The sequence below is a fragment of the Vicia villosa genome, linkage group LG5 (genome assembly GCF_029867415.1).
Source record: "Vicia villosa cultivar HV-30 ecotype Madison, WI linkage group LG5, Vvil1.0, whole genome shotgun sequence".
Taxonomy (NCBI): domain Eukaryota; kingdom Viridiplantae; phylum Streptophyta; class Magnoliopsida; order Fabales; family Fabaceae; genus Vicia; species Vicia villosa.
In genome coordinates this window covers 71071216-71094426 of record NC_081184.1, presented here as the reverse complement: position 1 = coordinate 71094426, position 23211 = coordinate 71071216, and the positions used below count along the sequence as shown (strand labels likewise).

Below are 23211 nucleotides of genomic sequence, written 5' to 3'. Positions count from 1 at the left end.
TTCAAACACTTACTTTGGCATCAGAGTGTCTTGCAGGTACAATCACCTTTTTTCCCCAATCGCTCCGGATTTCAAGCTCCACCGTTTCTGGCCATCTGATCTGCTCGGTAAGATCAATGGTGCCGTCTGTGGGAAACCAGAGCTCCCAAGTTTCCTTTTCTTGGACTTCTTGATCAATTCTAGTCCCCTGCAAGAATTCAGAACCAAAGCTCTAAATTCAACCATCACCCATGGCTGGCAACTACGAAGACTCCTCTTCTTTGGATGCTACGGTGATCAACAAGAACGACATCTCTGTCGTCATTCGTCCACCAAGAAACACTGTTCCACATCCTCGTGACGGCCTCACGGCATCTCCATCCCCGAAGGGTTTCCACGACGACACCGTCCATCACCTCGGAGATACCAATGGCAAAGACACCCACGAAGAGGTTCTAGAAAACCCTTTCTCCTCCAAGGGTCCAACTCCCCAGGACCAAACTATGGTCGCCGTTCTGGCCGCCCTTGCGCAAACAAATGCCCTTATCCAACAACAGAACGACAGGATCGGATCACTCGAGCAGAACCATCGCTCAAAGACTCCCCCGACCACAAAACTCGCTACTATCGCGAGGCGGTCCCCAAGAAATGCCCTCGTTCCCCCTCACTGAGGGAAAACGCAGGCCTCATTACCAAGAAAGGATCTGGCGACCACCGCTCCCGGCACCGTTCCCTGTCTCCTCGACCAAAAAGAAGATCCAAGTCACCTCCTGCAAGTCATGATGACAACCGTAGGCGACACAGGTGAAGCCGTAGCCGGTCCACCACCCCTTCCGCCACCGAAGAGGAGGAGGAGCGCCGGGGCCCTCTATCCCACGCAATCTTGTAGGCACCCCTGCCGACCGGTCTTGAGAAGCCCCCCCCCCCACTAGGCACATACAACGGGACAACCGACCCAGACGAGCACATCAAGAACATCGACGCCCTCCTGGATTACAGAGGGATACCAGGCGCGATCAAATGCCGGTTATTCCCGACTACTCTACGCAATAGAGCCATGACGTGGTACAAGATTTGCTCCGAGCTTACATAGAAAGATTCAACAAAGAAGACGTGCAGATGTCCACAACCGTCCACATGGAAAATTTTTTGCTCGAACGAGGCCTCCGGCCACGTTCAGATTTTTCCAAATCCGTCAGGATCGAGACGCCCGCCACTCTGGACGGCGTACATACAATACATGGAGAAAGAGGCCGCTCACGCGGTCTGCAACTCCAGGCAGGAAGAAAATACTAAAGGCGCCCGTCAAGACTATTCTCGCCGGGGGAAAATTTCGGGAGTACACCCCACTAAACGCATCTAGGGAACGCATCTTGAACGAATGCGCGAACGCCGAATTTCAAATGGGCAAAGTCCGTTTCCCAAAGTCCATGCACGCACGGCCAAACATCGACAAGTCAAAGTTCTGTCGTTTCCACAAAGGCCACGGGCATAACACCAAAGACTGCATCCACCTAAAGGAAGCGATAGAAATATTGATCCGAGAAGGACACCTGAAGCAGTACGCAAAGAAACAAGAGGCCACCAAGGAAGCCAAACCGGTCGTCAAGGAGAAGCTAGCAGAAGACACGCCCGCCATGCAGGCGGCCATGAGTATCACCAGACCGGAGGACTTTTACCTCCCCGACTGGGCTAGGGTGTCTTCCACCCCCTCTTCTCACAACCCGTGGGAATTCTTTCCTTCCGCCATGGTCATCTCCGAAGGAGGGTTCAGCAAACTCATTGTCGGATCCGTAAAATTGAAGTTCGATGAGCTAATTTCAGCGAATTCGAAAAAATCCGCTACTCTCGACTTCTCCAAGGGAAGCTCCTCCCCTATAGCGTTCTACCGGGAAGAACTGTCGGGCGGTGCACCCAAAGTGACCATCCCTCTCCTCATCCGAGCGCGAATGGCCAACTTTGACGTACGCCGCATTTTGGTCGACCAAGGAAGCTCGGTGGACATTATGTACTCCCAGCTATTCAAACCACTGCAACTAAACAACAGCCATCTCACCCCCTACGTGGGGATTCGTTGAGCTTATTGTCTCGGTTGGGTCGGCAGAAACCGCGAGGGGAGTCAAAGTCCAGTTCCTAGACATCGACTGTCCCTCAATCTACCAATGTATCTTGGGACGGCCAACGCTGGCCGAACTGATCTCCGTCCCCTCAACCGTGCATCTCAAACTCAAATATTACACGGCTAAAGGACAAGTCGCCATGCTCCACGGAGACATCGAAGCAGCCAGTAGATGTTTCGAGGCCTTCGCCAAAGGCCTCAGTTCGATAAAGGCAGCCGCTCAAGACAATGTGGCAGCCATCAATGGTTCCGAGCCCAACAAATCAATGCCTCGCATCGACACAATCGACCTAGACAGCCGCTTCCGTAAAGAATCTGAGGGGAAAGCAGATACCAAGACATCAGAAGAGGTTCTCCTACCAATCCCCGACGGAGATTTCGAGTTGATAACCCTCGGAGACGACCCGACCAGAGGAGTCAAGATCGGGACGGACCTGCCCGAACTGGCCAGAAAAAATCTCAAGGCCTGCCTCAGGGAGAATGCCAACCTATTCGCCAGGAGCACAGCGGAGTTGCCCGGCCTCGACCCCGAAGTAGCATGTCACCACCTGACAATTGATCCCGCTTGCAAAGCCGTCACCCAGAGGAGAAGGAAGCAATCCCTAGAGAAAACGGCAGCGACCGAACTAGCTGTTAAAGACCTCTTAGAGGCTAAATTCATATCCGAGGCCAAATACACTACTTAGCTCTCCAATGTTTTACTTGTAAAGAAATACAATGGAAATTGGCGCATGTACATTGACTACAACGATCTTTATAGGGTTTGCCCAAAAGATGCTTATCCTCTGCCTAACATGGATAAATTAGTCGATAATTCTGCGGGTTTTAAATTGTTATCATTTATGGACGCATAATCTGGGTACAACCAAATACCCATGTCTAAAATGGATAAAAAAATATACGGCTTTCATGACCGAATCGGGCAACTATTACTACAACGTACCAACGAATGATGAACAAAGTATTCCGAGCAGAAATTGGCGATATGCTCGACGTATACATGGACGATATGATCGTTAAATCCCAAGAGGAAACCGACCATGCCGCCCACCTCATAAAGGTCTTCGAGTAGGCCCGGAAATGCAAGATGAGGTTCAATCCTGAAAAATACACTTTCGGAGTCCGAGCGGGCAAATTCCTCGGATTCTACTTGACAGAAAGAGGAATCGAAGACAATCTAGATAAATGCAGAGCCTTCTCGGATTTCCCCACACCGAACTCAAAGAAATCTATTCAATCCCTAAACGGTATGCTCACATCACTATCCAGATTCGTGGCCAAATCCGCCCAGCACGCCCTTCCCCTTTTTAAACTCCTGCATAAGGAAACCGCTTTCGAATGGACAGACAAATGCGAGTGCGCCCTCTTTCATATCAAGCAAGCTCTCTCATGCCCGTCTGTCCTCTCAAGGCCTGAGAACGGAGAGATCCTCTACATTTACCTCGCTATTGCCACCGAAGCTGTAAGCACTGCCCTCATCCGAGAAACCGAGAAGGCCAGAGGCCCATCTATTTCACGAGCAAAGCGCTCCAAGGCCCCGAGGTCAGGTACCAGCAGATCGAGAAAGTCGCACTCGCCCTGATCACCGCGGCCAGAAGACTGAGACATTACTTCTTAGCACATACCATAGTCGTACGCACCGAGCAACCCATAAAGCAGTTACTCGGACGCCCCGACATGGCCGGAAGGATGCTCCGCTGGTCACTAGAACTCTCAGAATTCGACATAAAGTATTAAGGGAGGAAAGCTCTTAAAGCACAGGTCTTGGCGGACTTCATATCCGAAATGGCCTTCCCCGAAACAAAGACCTGCAACGCCCGAAGATGGACCTTATACGTAGACGGAGCTTCAAGCTCGTCTAGAAACGGGGCAGGTATCATCTTAGAAAACAGAGAAGGAACCCTAATAGAGGTATCACTATCACTCTCTTTCCCAACCTCCAACAACCAAGTAGAATACGAAGCGTTACTTGCGGGACTACGTCTCGCAAACGACCTAGAGGCTGGGGAAATTGAAGTATTCACCGATTCCCAACTGGTAGCGTCTCACGTCTCGGGTGAATACCAAGTCAAAAGCGACCATCTCGCTGAGTACTTGAACCTTGTACGGGAGAGGATGGCCCGGTTCAAAGACGCCAAGGTAAGGCATATCCCGAGGGAACATAATTCCCGGGAAAATGTTATGTGAAAGCTGGCCAGCACAAGGAAAAAGGGGGCAATAATTCCGTGATCCAAGAGATATTTCCCAGACCCAGCACCGAACCTCCAACTGGACTAACGCATGTAAGCGCGATCGGGGATGCGTCCTGCTAGATGACCCCCGTATACAACTATCTGACGAGCGACCTCCTGCCAGACAACCCCAAAGAGGCATCCGTCATCAGAAGAAGAGCCTGTTCGTATGTCCTGGTCGGAAAAAAAATGTATCGACGAGGGTTCTCCATTCCCCTCCTCAAGTGTGTCGACGAAGGCATAGCTCCTCATATACTTTGGGAAATACACGAAGGAATCAACTCCCAACACCTAGGGGGAAGGTCCCTCGCCAGGAAAGCTCTCCGGGCAGGATACTACTGGCCCACCATGCAGCACGACGCAAAAGAATACGTAAATAAATGCGACAAGTGCCAGCGTTTCGGGGACATGCACCTCGCACCCCCCAACAAACTCAAGTCTCTATCGTCTCCCTGGCCGTTTGCGTGGTGGGGCATGGACCTCCTCGGACCATTCGTGACTGGAAGCAACCAGAACAAATACCTCATAGTCGTCGTCGACTACTTCACCAAATGGATCGAGGCCAAGCCATTGGCCAAAATCACATCCCTGAACGTGCTACGTTTCTATAAAAGAAACATCCTCGCCCGATTCGGAGTGCCCCTGGCTATCATCACCGACAACGGCACCCAGTTCACCGACAGACGCTTCCAAGAATTCGTCACAAAATTAGGAACTAAATAGCACTTCGCGTCGGTCGAACACCCCCAGACAAAAGGGCAAGCCGAAACCGCTAACAGAGTAATCCTAAGGGGCCTCAAAAGGAGGTCGGACGAAATAAAAAAAGGATGGGTCGAGGAACTGGACAGCCTCCTCTGGGCCTATCGCACCACCCCACAGTCTACCACCGGGGAGACTCCTTTTCGGCTTACGTACGGGACAGAAGCCGTGATCCCCGTCGAGGTACACGTGCCCACCAGGCGCGTCGAGGAACCACTCAAGGAGGAGGACATCCTTGAGGCCATCATAGAAGATCTAGACCTGGTCGAAGAAATCCGAACAGGAGCCGCTCTACGCGAGGCTTCGCTCAAACAGAAAATTGCCCTAAGACATGACACAAAAGTCATCAGACGAGAGTTCAAAATAGACAGTCTGGTACTCAAAAGAAACCATAAAGATTCCTACGAGGGCAAAATAGCCGCGAACTGGGAAGGCCCCTATTGTGTCCGAGTAAAGACCGAAAACGGGGCATACTACTTAGAAAACTTACAAGGAGAAGAACTCGCTCGACCTTGGAACGCTGAAAAACTCAAACAATATTACATCTAGGAGACAGAGACGCTCAGAACACAGGTGAGTCCCGGGCACATGCCAAGCACCTCATAATGAAACAAAACGACAAAAGCCCGCTCCCTTAATCGAGCAGACTCCTTGTCCTTCGGGGGGGCACGAATACCAAGCATCTCCGTCTTAAGCAAGTACCATGACGACAGAACACCCCGCTCGCGAGGGGACCGTTCACGCCATGAGACCCAGAGCCCAACACAACGCGACCTGGGACTCACCCTCGTCAGGCACTTGTCCTCAGCCATCGACCATAGTTCCACACACTTGGCGATCAATACATTATAAACGAGCAATTCTCCTAACTAGCAAAAATGCGAGCAGAAACTACAACAACAACGGCACTTTATTTATCGTCGACAGAAATTACAAAATACATGCATTTAACAAAAGCAAAAAACATTATTCTGCCCGACGAATGAACTCCTCCGAGTGGAGGTACTGGTACCAATCCTCGTCCCACTCCGTCTCCGTACCATCTGCATTGGTCACCACCCTCACACCTGAGGATCGGGCCTGCGCGGTCGAACCACGAGCCCCCTGAGAACGTGAAACGGACCCTACAGCAACCTCCTCCTTCTTCACCCCTTTCGCACTGCGAGAGCGAGAAACTGTAGAAACCTTTTTCCCCTTTGCGCCTCCCATTCCTGCAAAAAAGTGAAGAAGAAAAGGCCCATGAGACTTCCTTTTATAGGAAAAAGAAAGGGAAGAAAGGCGCCTGGGAAACAAACAAAGCATTAAAAGGTGAAACCCTTGGAAATCAGCGACACGCCGCCCAAGGAGTCAAAACGCTTGTGCACAGACTTCGATAAACGAACACAACATATAAAAGGGTTAAAAATAAAGTACGTTCAAATTAAATTCGAGCAGGCAGCCCGAAAATGCCCGACTAACGACCATAAAGGCCGAGCCGGTGATATACTTACAAACCAAAAACGGGTGGCATTCCCCCCATCACAACAAAATAACAAACATTTTTAATAATTCTTTATTTATTTAGTTATTATGTGATATAATAATTATTTAAGTATTTAATTATGAGTGTGTGTTTGTGTTATTTGGCTTAATTGAGTAATTAGAGAGATATAACTAAATGGGCCTAAGTGATAGAAACATAATGGATGGATTGGTGGGTTAAGCCCAATTGACATAAGTGAGATAGTAAGAGAAGTTTAGGGTTTTAGAGGTTACTATTTTCATTTGGGGGAAAAGATACGAAGAAGAGAAAAGAGGCAAAAGGGAAGAGAACAATGGTGGAAGAGAAAAGATAGAAGAAACCTCATTTTCGCAGCAAGTTTCAGCATTGAGTCACCTTAGCAAAACGGATGAATCTCTCAATCCAACCGTTGGATCGTCGCGTGGTTTTGGAACAACGTTCCTGACTCATAGAGGTAAGTTCTGACTGGAGCGATTTTGATTTTGAGGGTTTTAAGTGCGTCTGATAAGCTGGTTTCCGAACTGGTTTTTAGGTGTGTCTCTAAATTATGTTTGAAGGATTTATTTTGGAGAAAAGCTTAGAGCTATGGTGAAAGAGTCCATATTTGCCAAGGTAAGGGTGGGGTTCTTTCATGCTAAAAGGTTGTATGATAGTATGTTATGGTGGGTTTGATTCTATACTTTGATATCCATGTTCTTCTATGTTGCAATTTTGGGTATTTGATGATTTGTTGAAATGTGATGATATAAATGTGATAAGTTGTGTGCAATTGACAATCTATTTGTATTAGAATGTTGTGTTTGTATTGGGTAAACCATTGATAGTGAAATAATGAGTTTTGGTTGTAGAATTGGAAAATAATGGAATAGAAATATAATAGTTGAATTGAAATTAATATAGTTTGATTATTAGTTGAATTATTAAATTATTAGTTGAATTAATTCCAATAAGCCTATGCGATTGGAATATACTTGGACTTGAACCAATTATTCGGTTTATCGGTAAATTACGGTATTTTGAGAAATTGACCGTAATTGTGTTTTGGTTGAATATTCAAGTTGAGAATAATATATTGTTATGTCAATGATGTTGTTTTAATAATTCACCTTATTTCTACTTGATTTAGTTGATGATTAAAAGTCGATTTGATTTACTTGACATATTGAGATTATTTTGAGAAATTGACCGTAATTGTGTTTTGGTTGAATATTCAAGTTGAGAATAATATATTGTTATGCCAATGATGTTGTTTTGATAATTCACATTATTTCTACTTGATTTAGTTAATGATTAAAAGTCGATTTGATTTACTTGACATATTGACATATTGAGATTATTTTGAGAATTGACCAAAAATTGTGATTTCGGTTTGGATGTCTTTGTTGCAAGTAATGTTGTGATTGCCAATATGATTATTATTGTGCATTGTTATGTGATTAACCTTATGGTATGAATCCTAGCTAATTGTCGTTAGTTTAGTAGATTATGATGATAATTGTGATGACTGTGTTAATATGTGAAATTGAGTAATTGTGCCGATGTGCCGAAACATGATGATAATTGTAATGATCTTGATGATATGTGAATTTTATATTTGTGACGATTTTGTGAATACGTGATGTTGTATATATTTGTGAGGATTATTTTGTGACTAAGTGAAGATGAAATATTATAGTGACGTGAATTACCTCGAATAAATGGTGATGTGATTATGATATAGGCTTATGCCTCATGACGATATGTGATTTTGATGAGTATGTTGTGTTGTCTTGTTTGTCGAGTTACATTCCATATGCATACTCTGTGACGGCCTGAAAATTATGGCAAACATGACGACCTGAAAACTATGGCAAACATGACGGGCCAAATGGCAATTGGTGACGGGGGCTGAAGCTCCGATTGGTACCACATGCATACGCATAGCTTGAGTCGCATTCGAGTTTGTATACCGAGTTGCATTCGATTCATTGTTATGATGTGTGGATGCATAGTTTGTGAAGTTGAATTCATTTGTTATTGATTATTGATGTGTTGTAGATATGATGTACGTGAATGAAACATATATGATGAGACTGTGAATATATATGTATTAATGATATATGTGTATAAGTTGGAATATATGATCCATGTTGTTGTCGTGATGCAAATTGCTTATATTGAGAAGTGGTGAATTGTGTATGATATTATCTTGCTATATCTATTATCATACTTTCCTTTATACTGTTTGATATCTCACCCCTTCTGCTGATGTTTCCCCTACCATGGGAAATGGGCAGGTACTCAAGTATAGCTGTGGAAGTTTGTAGCTTTATCGTGTCCGGTTGGTGTGTCACTCTGATACGTAGCACTCGGGGGTAGTCTATATTGTTGTTTCTATGTTGTTCATGTTTTAGTTGTTCAGTTCCAAATTGGATAATGAGAAGGACTATGATATTTGAAGTTGTTTCCGATTAAATAAGATGATTTGTTTATAAAGTTGAATGTTATGATTCCGCTGCATATTAAAATGAAGTTGGTTTGTCTAAGAGCTGTTATAAGTTGTTTTGTGCTTCTCTGAGATTAAAGTGCTATGTATCTGTTTATGAGTTGTTATATGAAGTAAATGTGATATCCCAAATGCTTGTTGATAGTTTTTAAAATACTCTGATTTCTCGCATGATATATTCGGGTAGAATTTGGGGTGTTACAAGAGGTCCGAGTTCGAATCTCACTTATGACATTTCTCCCTTTTATTTATTTCTAACTTTATTTTATTAGTCTTTTATTCAAAAAATCACAAAAATAATATTTTAATCATTATATTATTAATTAGACATTTTTAAAATATTATTTTTCCACTTCTTTTCCATCTTATTCATAAAAATATATAAAAAAATCACAACATAAAAAGATTTAAAAAAAATTTAGTTTTCCTTCTCATTTTAGGTAAAAATTTGTATTTTAAAAAAAATCATAATAATTATTTAAAATAATCTTAAGCTTTAAAATTAAATAATATTTAATTTTTTGGATTTTATTATTTTAATTGATTAATTAATTTCCTTCCATTTTAATTTTAAAATAATTCCAAATTATAAATATAGAACTCTTTTTACACATTAAAGGGACTAACAATAACAATGAACCCTTAGAGTGTGTTTGGATAGAGCATTTTAATGAGGGAATGTAATGTTTTAAGGGAATTTAAAATGATTTGACCAAAATCCATTGTTTGGATACAAAAATGAAGAATTGTTAAAATGATGGAAATTTATGGAGTATTTCATCTAAGTTAAATTTAATCATTTTGAAATGACACCAAAAACCAAAGAATTTGAAATTCCTCTCATGTTCCATAGAATGTATTTGTTATTATTATTTCTTCAAAATTTACAAATTGGTCCTCATATTTTTCAAAATTATAAAATTGACCCCAAAAATTTTAAAAAAATTGCAAATTGGTCCTTAATAATTTTTAAATTTTACAATTTGGTCCTTCAAATTTTTAAAATTACAAATTAGTCCCTACTTTTTCATTTTTTAATTTGGTCAAAAAAATTTAAATTTTATACAAAATGACACCAAAAATCTAACAGTGAATTATCTTAATACTCCATCCAAACAAAACAATTTAAAAATGAATGGATTTGAATTGAGTCATTTGAATTGCTTTGAATTTTAAATTACTTTAAAATTTCTAATTACCTCATCCAAACACACTCTTAATCTCCACTCTCACGTTAACCTCTCTCACACAGTAGAAAAACCTATTTTTTTTACGCTCATACCATACTATCACTATTCATCAAAATCCTTCACTAACACCCACACCATGTAAAATCTCCATGACCAAAAACAAATTCAAACCTGTAAAACTCACAACACAACAATCCCACATGGTTTGAATGAATAACTATACAATGACAACAAGTTTCATTTTATTTCTTTGTCATGACTGCAACAACGCATAAAATTTCCAACATAAAAAAGAGGGAGAAAAAATAAAGGCAGATCAGGAAACGCCGCTGGCTCCAACCACCGGACTGCTCCTGTTCTGACCACCGCGAAGGACCAGCCGGCATCCGACGCGACTCCATCCCGAGAACGCCGGGCAACGCGCCTTACCACCGCCGACGAGCCACTCCACCGCCACCGCGACAACATCTCTGTCGCCGTCACACTTCCGCCGACCCTCAAGCTATGGCGAAACTCCCTGCACCCGACGTCCAAATCCGCCTCCGCACCATGCTTGCACTTGCGTATCCGATATGTTTTTGGGTTGTCACATTCTTTGTTGTGATTTGAGTATCATTTGTTTGTGTATAAGGAAGAGAGATAAAAATGGGGCTAAATGTTTTGTTATATCTTCTAAAACTGACATCGTGTGCCTACCATATGTTGGTTGAGTAAGGATCCACTCCATTTCCTAAGAAGAAATGGAGAGTCCATTACTATAGTTTTATGTGCATAAAGTTAAATAAATAATAAATATGTGTCACATGTCTTAGAAATGCGTGTAATATACACACAAAACTATAGTAATGGAAAAAAATGGAGTTTAAGAAATTGAGTGGATCTTTACTCAGGTTGGTTTAGTTTTTTTTGTTTTTACATGCCAAGTGTCACTGTATTATAGGCTAATGGAGTTAGTTTGAAAAGTCAATTATTTAAACTATTTGATATCATAATAGGGGCGTTGCTCACTTGGTTGGATGATGGTGTTTTACTTTTTTTTTATTTTAATATTTGGAAGTTATGTTCACATTTAAGTTAGGTTGTGTATCGATTTTAAATTTGGTGAATTCTTATCTACCCAACTCAAAAAGTTGGGTAAAGTTACCTTCTATGTAAAATGTCTGGGAAACATCAAACAATTGTACTATTTTAAAATTAATTAAATATGTTAAAATTAAATGGAACCTTGTAATTGGTTGAATGTACACTATCCAACTTTTTATGATGGGTAGAGAAGTTGTCCCCTTAAATATTTTAATTAGTTACTTTATTTTAGTTTAAGTAATTAGGCTATGTATATAATCTGGCTAATTAGATTATTAACATGTACATAAGTGTTAGAATTATATCACCTAATTAATTTAGTCTTAGTATAATAATTAAATCACTAACCTTGCACATAAGTCAGAATACAAAAATATGTTGCTTAGTTGTTAATTTATATTTAGATTTAATATTTTCTTTAGTTAATCTTAATTAACAATTGTTAATATCTTTTATCATGCGTCATTATACATATATTCGTGACTGATATTTTTTTGATTTTTGCGAGGTATTACTATCTTGAGGCATTCGGACTTTTACTTGTGGACATTTACCATTTTTCCGCTTTAATTTCTATTTGGGTTTGTGAATTTTTATCCCCATTTGTTGAGTTTGTAATCCCTCGCATTTTTCTCTATCATGTAACTGCTCACAGGATGTAATAGTTTAGGATTTATATTCTCGCATTCTTTATACTTATGTAACTCTCCCAAAGCCATGTAATAGCGTAGGATTTTACATTCCGCACTTTAATTTTCTGTACATATTTGACTGCTAGTAATCAGGGTTTGTATGGTAAGACTTGTGAATACAAGATTACACTCAAAGATGTTTTTGATTCATGGCAAACTCAAATAAGCATTCAAACAACAAGGCGGAAGCAGAAAACTCAAAGAAAAGCAAGCATTGATCACTCATGATAGTACAGGTTGATCTATTATACTTATAGGTCGACTCAACACAAGCAGATCAAGAAGAATGCAGAAAACCAGCAGTTAGGTCGACCTACTGTCAACCCAGGTCGACCTAAAATGGAGAAAAATCCATATACTTCTGCTAGGTCGACTCACACATCATCTAGGTCGACCTAAATTGATGAAATTTACATACCAGTCTGCTAGGTCGACCTACACAACAACTAGGTCGACCTAATCTGAGAAAATGTCCCCAGAATGCATTTGAAGAGGATTCTGGTCGACCTACTCCTTAAGCAGGTCGACCTAACTGGGAGCAAAATTCTGCAAGCTCTGCTAGGTCGACCTAAGCACTACAAGAGGTCGACCTAACTGATCAAGAATGCCAAAAATTCTGTTTCTCTCATCTCCAACTGTTAAGCTATCATATATATTGTCCAAGGTTCAATTATTCAAGCCAACACCAACGACTGAAAGATACACAAACGCTTCTCATCTTCGTTCTTCATCATCTCCAACACAATTACACATAATCATTCTTGCGTTGCGGGTTAGTGATGAGTTCGATAACGTCCATGGAACGGAATTGAAGATTCCTAGTGGGTGAAGGTTTGTGGGGTTTGTTGGTGAATAAAATCTGCGGGTTTTGTCCTCCACGACGGGTGGTTCTTGGGGGTTTTTATCAAGAGGCGTTCATTGAGGATTCGGCTGAGTGTAACGATTGAGGAACGGGGAGTTCAAGGAATCAAGACACTGCAGAAGGGAATCAAAGTGAAGCTCTTGGATAACCTTGATCTTGTTCAAGATTAAGGGGGAAGAAGATTCAAAGGATCGACATAATTGTATCGTTTATCGCTTTGTTATCTTCTTTGTATATACTACTTTCAACATTAATGAAAGATTACCCAATTTCAATTTGGAATTGGGGGCAGACGTAGTCGTAGCAAGGACGATCGACGAACTGCCTAAACAAATATCGTGTTCTTGTCGCTTTTACTTTTTCATTTACATTCTGTTCATATTTGGTTATAATAGCAAATTGATCAACGATTCGAGTGTTAAGATTGTGAATTAAGAACCTATATAAACATCACAATCCATCACATATTGAATCACCATCAATTTGATCATTATCACCAAGTGTTTGTATATTTGTTTCTATCACTCTTACTGCATTGCAAACATTGTCCATCATACAAGAAGTTAATCTGATTTTCAATAAGAGCAACGCTTTGATTCTGCAACATATACTCTTATCACTTATCTCAAGTCTTCGACTGGTTTTAAACACATATACAATCGTTTCGATAGTGGTTCGGAATAGACGCGAGTCGATTCAGAATCACTTCCGCTGAAAAGTCATTTAACTCCGTAAAACTGTGAACGATCTATTCACCCCCCCTCTAGATCCTAAGGCCAGCGTCTAACAAGTGGCATCAAGAGCTCTGGTTTATTCCGTGCTACGTGAAACACTTATTGGAAAGATGGCTTCCGGACCTAAAGGGGCTCACAATAGAGCTCCAGTTTTCAACGGTGAAAACTATGGCTATTGGAAGGATTGTATGTGTGTCCACATCAATGCAATTGATAGGAACATCTGGACAGCTATTGTCAATGGTCCCTTTCAGATCACCATGACAAATGCAGCTGGTGCAGTTGTTCCAAAACCAGAAAATACTTGGGATGCTGAAGATAAAAAGAGATATGCATACGATTGGAAAGCGAGAAACATTCTAATCTCAGCTCTAGGAGTTGATGAATACTATCGCGTTTCCCATTGTAGATCAGCTAAAGCTATGTGGGACACATTGCAAGTTTCCCACGAGGGAACGGATGATGTCAAACTAGCTAGGATCAATACGTTAACTCAAGAGTTCGAACTCTTCCACATGGAAGATGGTGAATCCATCGAAAACATGCAGAAGAGATTCGTTCATCTGAAAAATCGGTTAAATTCTCTTGATAGACCTGTTTCCAATGCAGTTGCTACTAACAAAATCTTAAGATGTTTGAATAGGGAATGGCAACCCAAAGTTACAGCAATAAAGGAAGCAAATGATCTAAACACTTTAGACATCACAACTCTATTTGGTAAACTAGAGGAACATGAACAACACCTTAAATGCCTTGACAAGCATGAGAAAAGGACAAAGAAAGAAAAGAACATGGAGAAAGAGGTAGAGAAGAAGTCAATAGCTCTAAAAGCTTCGAGCTCCAAGACCTCAAAACGAGAGCCAAAGGATAGTGACACAAGTGATGACGAAGACTCCGATGATGAGGAAATGGGACTGTTTGTGCGAAGATACAACAAATATCTAAAGAAAAATGGAGCAAAACATTCTGACAAAGGCTTGATCAACTATAGAAAGCAATCAAACATGTTCAAACAAGATGACAACAACAAGGGAAAAATCAAAGGTCTTTGCTTCAATTGTGGGAAAGCCGGTCACTACAAACCGGATTGTCCATACCTTAAGAAAGAAAAGGAGAAGAACCAAAGCAAAGGTCATAACAAATCTAAAAGAGCCTACATAGCATGGGAAAGTGATTCATCTAGTGAAAGCTCATCAAGCGATGAAGAAGAATCAGCAAACCTATGTTTCATGGCTCATCAACACAAGATAAAGAAAGCTGTAAGTCATCTTAAACCTGAACTCGTAGATAAGGTATCTCATTCTCAACTAAAACTTGCTTTTGAAGAATTACATAGAGATGCAATTAAAGCTTTCAAACTTTTGGCCTCAAATAAGAAAATATTTTCATATCTTGAATCAAAAGTTGAGAAAACCGAAAAGGATATGGAAGCTTTAAAACAATCTATGTTAGACATTCAAAAGGATAAAGTTGAAATAGATCCTACATCATGGTTTGGTTGTGAGACATGTCACATTTGGCAAAAAGAAGTAAGAGATCTAAAAGCCAAGTTAGACAAGGCTCTACAACCAAAAGTGACTTTTGCGGTTGATCCAAATAAGTTCAAAAGATCGTATACTCCTTTATATAGTAAATACACTTTTGTACCAAAAGTATCAACTAGCAAAACTCCATATTCTCATCATATTAACTGTCATTATTGTTGCAAAAAGGGACATACCATTGAAAAATGCAAATTTAGGAGAATTTTAGTTCCTAAAGGAGTATTTCAATGGTTGCCTAAGTGCAACAAATTGTGTACTCACTACCAAGGACCCAATGAAAATTGGGGACCTCCCTCTTTAAATTAATCTTGCAGGAAAAGTGTCTTGACATTGCCGAAAGGTTGTGGTTCCTTGATAGCGGATGTTCAAGACACATGACTGGAGACCTATCTCTTTTTGTTGAGTTTCAAGCAAAGAAAAAGGGGTATGTCACCTATGGAGATAACAATCGGGGAGCCATACTTGGTAAATGAAGTGTAGGTCTTTCATTTAATGGTGCAGGTCCGTCTACTAAAGACATTGTCAAGGATAAGGAAGACGAGAATGAAAGTATTGTAAAGAAAGATGCTGAGAGAGAGAAAGATGAGTCTCACAATGAAAATGAAAAAGAAAGCATCTCAAACAATGAAGAACTTCCCAAGGCCTGGACAAATGTGAAAGACCATCCAATTGACAATATAATAGGAGACATCTCAAGGGGCGTTACAACACGCTCAAAGATAAGTAACTTCTGTCATCATTTTGCTTTTGTTTCACAAGTTGAGCCGAAAAACGCTAAGGATGCATTACTTGATGAGCATTGGCTAATGGCCATGCAAGAAGAATTAAACCAATTTAAACGGAATGATGTTTGGGACTTAGTCCCTCATCCGGGAGATCATCAAGTAATAGGCACTAGATGGGTTTTTCGTAACAAACTTGATGAAAACGGCGTTATTACTAGAAACAAAGCTAGATTAGTTGCCCAAGGTTATAATCAAGAGGAAGGTATTGATTATGAAGAGACATACGCTCCTGTAGCACGTCTCGAAGCTATTCGTCTCTTACTTGCTTATGCTTGTTCTAAAGACTTCAAACTATTCCAAATGGATGTTAAAAGTGCCTTTCTAAATGGCTATATAAATGAAGAAGTCTATGTTGCTCAGCCACCCGGCTTTGAGAATTACATGTATCCAACTCATGTCTATAAGCTGAAACGTGCTCTATACGGTCTTAAACAAGCCCCTCGGGCTTGGTACGAACGTTTGAGCAAATTTCTCCTTAGTCAAGGGTACTCTAGGGGTAAAGTTGACACTACTCTCTTTATTAAAAGAAAAGATAAAGATATTCTCTTAGTCCAAATTTATGTAGATGACATTATATTTGGGTCGACTAATGCAAAACTTGTCAAAGATTTTTCTAAGCTTATGCAGAGTGAATTTGAGATGAGTCTCATGGGTGAGCTAAATTTCTTCCTTGGCCTACAAATCAAGCAACTCAGTCATGGAACGTTTGTGAATCAAACTAAATACTGTACGGAGCTGCTCAAAAGATTTGGAATGAGTGAAGCAAAAGAAATTGACACACCTATGGCAACAAATAATAATCTAGACAAAGATGAGAAAGGTAAAGAGGTTGACGTGAAATTATACCGAGGTATGATAGGTTCACTATTGTATCTTACTGCCTCAAGACCAGACATCATGTTTAGTGTGTGTATGCGTGCAAGATATCAATCTTGTCCAAAAGAATCTCACCTGAAAGCTGTCAAAAGAATTCTGCGATACTTACGTGGAACTACTACATATGGCCTATGGTATCCAAAGGGAAATGAGTGTCATTTGGTAGGATTCTCCGATTCAGATTTTGCTGGCTGCAAATCCGATAGAAAAAGCACCAGTGGAACGTGTCATCTATTCTCAAATTCATTGATAAGTTGGCATAGCAAGAAACAAGTATCGGTTGCATTATCTACTGCTGAGGCAGAATATGTAGCTGCTGGAAGCTGCTGTGCACAAATATTATGGCTCAAGCAACAACTTCTTGACTTTGGTATTAAGCTTGATCGCATACCTATCATGTGCGATAACACAAGTGCCATAAACTTGAGTAAAAATCCTGTCTTACACTCACGTACCAAGCATATTGAAATAAGACATCACTTTCTACGAGATCATGTAGAGAAAGGAGACGTTACATTTGAACATGTAGAAAGCAAGAAGCAACTAGCTGACATCTTCACCAAACCTCTAGCAACGGAGCAATACTTCAACATTCGTAGGGAATTAGGGATACTCGATATCTCTAATTTGGGCTAATTACGTTTGTTCTCTCTTAATATTATTCCTTTACTTTATACATATATATATGTTCTCTTTTGCTAACATTTTTCTTAGCGTAAAGGTAGTTCATCATCTAGCCAGGCGTCATTCCACATTGATTAAAGGCTGCCATTAAAGTTGAGAAAGCGGTAACGTTATTGTTGTTCACTTCCAAAAATATTATTGATACTATAATATGCTATCAATTAACATGCTTATAGTGACTTCATACATATATCGCTCTTGCTCATTTGACTCTCATGCTATCACTGGCTACCTTTTTATGAATGCTAGCATTTTATCTATGTTTCTCTCGTTACTCTTCTATTTTCGTTGTATCTCTTTTTGATGTTGACAAAGGGGGAGATAGATGCTGAGTGTACGGGGGAGCTTTGTTGAGAGATTGCCTTGTTGAGAGATAGATGTTGGATGTACGGGGGAGCTTTGTTGAGTCTTTATCACTTACCACCAAAGCTTCGACTAATGGTTTGCCATCATCAAAAAGGGGGAGCATGTGAATACAAGATTACACTCAAAGATGTTTTTGATTCATGGCAAACTCAAATAAGCATTCAAACAACAAGGCGGAAGCAGAAAACTCAAAGAAAAGCAAGCATTGATCACTCATGATAGTACAGGTTGATCTATTATACTTATAGGTCGACTCAACACAAGCAGATCAAGAAGAATGCAGAAAACCAGCAGTTAGGTCGACCTACTTGAAGGATAGAAAAACACTTAGAAAGGGGGGGTTTGAATAAGTGTAGCTTTAAAAACTTGACAGATAAAAATAAATTGCACAGTTATTTTTATCCTGGTTCGTTGTTAACTAAACTACTCCAGTCCACCCCCGCAGAGATGATTTACCTCAACTGAGGATTTAATCCACTAATTGCACGGATTACAATGGTTCTCCACTTAGTCAGCAACTAAGTCTTCCAGAGTCTTCTGATCACACACTGATCACTCCAGGAACAACTGCTTAGATACCCTCTAAGACTTTTCTAGAGTATTCTGATCCACACGATCACTCTAGTTACAACCTGCTTAGATAACCTCTAAGACTTCCTAGAGTATTCTGATCCACACGATCACTCTAGTTCCTTACAACTTAATGTAATCAATTCTAAGAGTATTACAATTGCTTCTTAAAAGCTATAATCACAAACTGTGATATTTCTCTTAACGTTTAAGCTTAATCTCACTAATATATTACAACAGCAATGTAGTGAGCTTTGATGAAGATGAAGATTCTGAGCTTTGAGTAGAACAGAGTTTCAGCAAGTTAATATGAGTTGTTTTGTTCAGGATCGTTAACCTTGCTTCTCATCAGAACTTCATATTTATAGGCGTTGGAGAAGATGACCGTTGAGTGCATTTAATGCTTTGCGTGTTCCGTACAGCATCGCATTTAATGTTATACGCTTTTGTCAACTACCTCGAGCCTTGTTCACGCTGTGTCTACTGACGTAGCCTTTAGTAGCTTTTAAAGTTCCTTTTGTCAGTCAACGTAGCTTGCCACTTGTACTTCCTTCTGATCTGATGTTTGTGAATACAACGTTTGAATATCATCAGAGTCAAACAGCTTGGTGCAAAGCATCTTCTGATCTTCTGACCTTGAAGTGCTTCTGAGCGTGATACCATCAGAACTTCAGTGCTTCTGTTCTCTTGTTCTTCTGATGCTTCCATAGACCCATGTTCTGATTCTGCTTCGACCATCTTCTGATGTCTTGCCAGACCATGTTCTGATGTTGCATGCTGAACCCTTGAGACAAAGCTTCTGAGCGCTGAATTATGCATACTCTTTATATATTTCCTGAAAAAGGAAATTGCATTGGATTAGAGTACCATATTATCTTAAGCAAAATTCATATTATTGTTATCATCAAAACTAAGATAATTGATCAGAACAAATCTTGTTCTAACAATCTCCCCCTTTTTGATGATGACAAAAACATATATAAATGATATGAATTTGCGATCAGAAAGAGCAGACGGCAAAAGACAAATTACACAGCTATAGCATAAGCATATGAATATGTCTCCCCCTGAGATTAACAATCTCCCCCTGAGATAAATAATCTCCCCCTGAAATAAATACTCGAAGAACTTTAATAAAAGACTTCCCTGATTATTTCGGTAGAGACGATCATATAAGCTTCTGTCTTTAGAGAATTCATAGCTTCTGACTTCTGCTTCCATTGGACAGCTTCAGAACTAGAATTTCTTTAGATCCCTAGAACACTCACAGCTTCTGATTCCTGCTTCCATCTAGGACAGCTTCAGAACTTGAATTTCTTTGATCTTCTGAACATTCACAGCTTCTGACTTCTGCTTCCATCTAGGACAGCTTCAGAACTTGAATTTCTTTGATCTTCTGAACATTCACAGCTTCTGATTTCTGCTTCCATTTAGGACAGCTTCAGAACTTGAGTTTTCTGGATCTTTAGAACATTCACAGCTTCTGATTTCTGCTTCCCTCGGATAGCTTCAGAGCTTTGAATTTCTACCAACATCACTTCATGCTAGATTTGTATCAGAACATTGTTGAATGTACCAGAGCATCATCAGAGCATCTCTACATCCTGAAATGTTACAGAACAAAAACTAAACGACAAAAGTCAGCATGAACGAGTCAGAACATAAAATGTATATTAGAACACATTATATGTATCAGAGCCATATAGGCTAAAATAATGTATCAGAGCAAATAGAATTTTGTCAGATCAAATAAACAAATATGGATCAAATTCTATTATCAGTGCTTCTGATTTCTGAAGCTTGATAGCACTCAGCCTGCTTCAGTTTCCATGAGCTTATTCTTTTTACAGAATAACATTTCTTATGGTTTTGCTTCTTGTGTTTGCTTTGAAGATTTTCTTCACTTCTTTATACCTGCAAAACACTTAAACCATATAGAACTTGCAGTTCTTGTCAGTAAATGTGTGGGAGCTTTACCCAGCAACTGATAGATTAATCAAATCATTTATCATTTATCTTCTCCCCCTTTTTGTCATAACATCAAAAAGAATATTTCAAAAGATTCAGATGAATAAAACGACAAATAAAATCACTGGAATGTAAAACAAGGAAACTTTTTATTGATAATCAAAAGATATTACATGAGAAAATATAAGAGGGAAAGAGAAACGTTTGAAGAATATAAAAAGAAAAACTGAAAGCGAGTAAATGATGAAAAGCATTTAATGTTAAGTGACGTGAGGAGAGATAATAAAGACAAATGAGGTGACTAGCACAGTTACCTATGGTCGGCGTCCCTTCAACTGCACGCGCGCTTATCCATGAACAGTAATGACAGGTTTACCATCCCGAGATAAAACGTTACAGCTGTTTTGCTTTAAAAGAGGTTCTGAATCAACTTAGACAATGAAACGTTAGTAATAACCGAATCATAATTTCTAAAAGATTTCAATCAGAACTTCTGATTAAAAAATAATCCATTTTCATTTCAGAAGATACTCATACATAAGAACTTCTCATCTTCTCATTCTGGGCATAAATCCATACTGATGTTCTTCAGAATGAACTTAAACCTATCTTCAGCCAGGGGTTTTGTAAAGATATCAGCCCATTGATGGTCTGTATCTACAAAGTTTAAAGATATAACACCCTTCTGAACATAGTCCCTTATGAAATGATGTTTGATCTCAATATGTTTAGCTTTTGAATGAAGAATAGGATTCTTAGATAAACAAATAGCAGAAGTATTATCACAGAATATAGAAATGTTACTCTCAAATATCTGATAATCTTCTAGCTGACTCTTCATCCAGAGCATCTGTGTACTGCAACCAGCAGCAGCGACATATTCTGCTTCTGTTGTTGATAGAGCAATAGTTGCTTGCTTCTTGCTATACCAAGAGATCAAATGACTTCCAAGAAATTGGCAACTTCCTGAAGTACTTTTTCTTTCAATTCTGTCTCCAGCATAGTCAGCATCGCAGAATCCTACTAAGTTGTATTCTTTAGATTTTCTGTAAACTAAGCCAACATTAGTAGTACCTTTCAGATACCTTAGAATTCTCTTAACAGCAGTTAAATGAGATTCTCTAGGATCTGATTGGAATCTAGCACACAAACAAACACTGAACAGAATGTCAGGTCTAGAAGCAGTCAAATATAGAAGAGATCCAATCATACCTCTGTATAACTTCTGATCTACCTTCTTACTTACCTCATCCTTACCTAGGATGCATGTTGGATGCATAGGAGTTTTGGCTTCTTTGCAGTCTAGAAGATTAAACTTCTTCAGAAGTTCCTTCACATACTTGGTTTGGTGAACATACGTTCCTTCTGATGTTTGATTTATTTGTATTCCAAGGAAATACTTGAGTTCTCCCATCATGCTCATTTCAAACTCAGCCTGCATAGACTCAACAAACTCCTTTCCAAGTGTAGCATTAGATGTTCCAAAAATAATATCATCTACATATATTTGACAAATTAAAATATCCCTTTTAAAGGTTTTACAAAAGAGAGTAGTGTCCACTTTTCCTCTAGTGAAACCATTATCCAGAAGGAAAGAACTTAAGCGTTCATACCAAGCTCTGGGAGCCTGTTTCAATCCATACAATGATTTCTTTAGTTTAAAAACATGATTAGGAGACATAGAGTCTTCAAAACCAGGAGGTTGATGGACATAAACTTCTTCATCTATATAACCATTTAAGAAGGCACTCTTAACATCGATCTGATAGAGAGTGATGTTATGTTGAGTGGCAAATGAAATTAATAGACGAATAGATTCTAACCTGGCCACTGGTGCAAAGGTTTCTGTATAGTCAATCCCTTCTTGCTGACTATAACCCTGAGCCACCAGTCTGACTTTGTTTCTTACCACTTCACCTTTTTCACTGAGCTTGTTTCTGAAGACCCATTTTGTACCGATGATATTGAATCCATCTGGTCTAGGAACAAGATCCCAAACATCATTCCTTGTAAACTGATTCAGTTCTTCTTGCATAGCAATTATCCAGTCTGGATCTTCTAGAGCATGATCAACAGAAGTTGGCTCGATCAAAGATACAAGACCTAATTGACAGTCTGCATTGTTCTTAAGGAATGCTCTTGTTCTGATTGGATCATCCTTCTTTCCAAGAATGACATCTTCTGAATGACCAGAGATGAGTCTGGATGATCTTCTGACAGATGGTTCTTCAGAAATGCTTAGATTCTCCAGAGAAGCTGATACTTGATCTTCAGATTCTTTGCTTCTGAGAAGCTCTGCTTCTGATGCGTTGCTTCTTGGCTCAACAACTTCTGATATATCAATATCCCAATCTGCAAAATTATCAAACTGCTTTGGTTTTTCAGAACCAAGCTTATCATCAAACCTGATATTGATTGATTCTTCTACAATCAATGTTTCAGTATTGTATACTCTGTAGCCTTTTGAGCGTTCAGAATATCCAAGAAGGAAACACTTTTGTGCTTTGGAATCAAACTTACCAAGATGATCTTTAGTGTTCAGAATAAAGCATACACATCCAAAAGGATGGAAATATGAAATGTTGGGCTTTCTATTCTTCCACAATTCATAAGGAGTCTTATTTAGAATAGGTCTGATAGAGATTCTATTCTGAATATAGCATGCAGTGTTTATTGCTTCTGCCCAGAAATGCTTAGCCATATTGGTTTCATTGATCATGGTTCTGGCCATTTCTTGCAGAGTCCTATTCTTTCGTTCTACAACCCCATTTTGCTGTGGAGTT

General features: G+C 39.8%; 1 protein-coding gene across 1 annotated transcript; it reads left to right on the top strand.

Annotated features, from left to right (window-relative positions):
* Positions 1-1382: 1382 nt before the first annotated feature.
* Positions 1383-2057, top strand: LOC131604816 (uncharacterized). Its single transcript, XM_058877232.1, has one exon. It carries the CDS (start codon positions 1383-1385, stop codon positions 2055-2057), a length of 675 nt encoding a protein of 224 aa, XP_058733215.1.
* The last annotated feature ends 21154 nt before the right edge of the window (positions 2058-23211 follow it).

Bases quoted from the DNA above. Each gene is read 5' to 3' on its own strand.
- LOC131604816 (XM_058877232.1), top strand. From the start codon at position 1,383: ATGGGCAAAGTCCGTTTCCCAAAGTCCATGCACGCACGGCCAAACATC.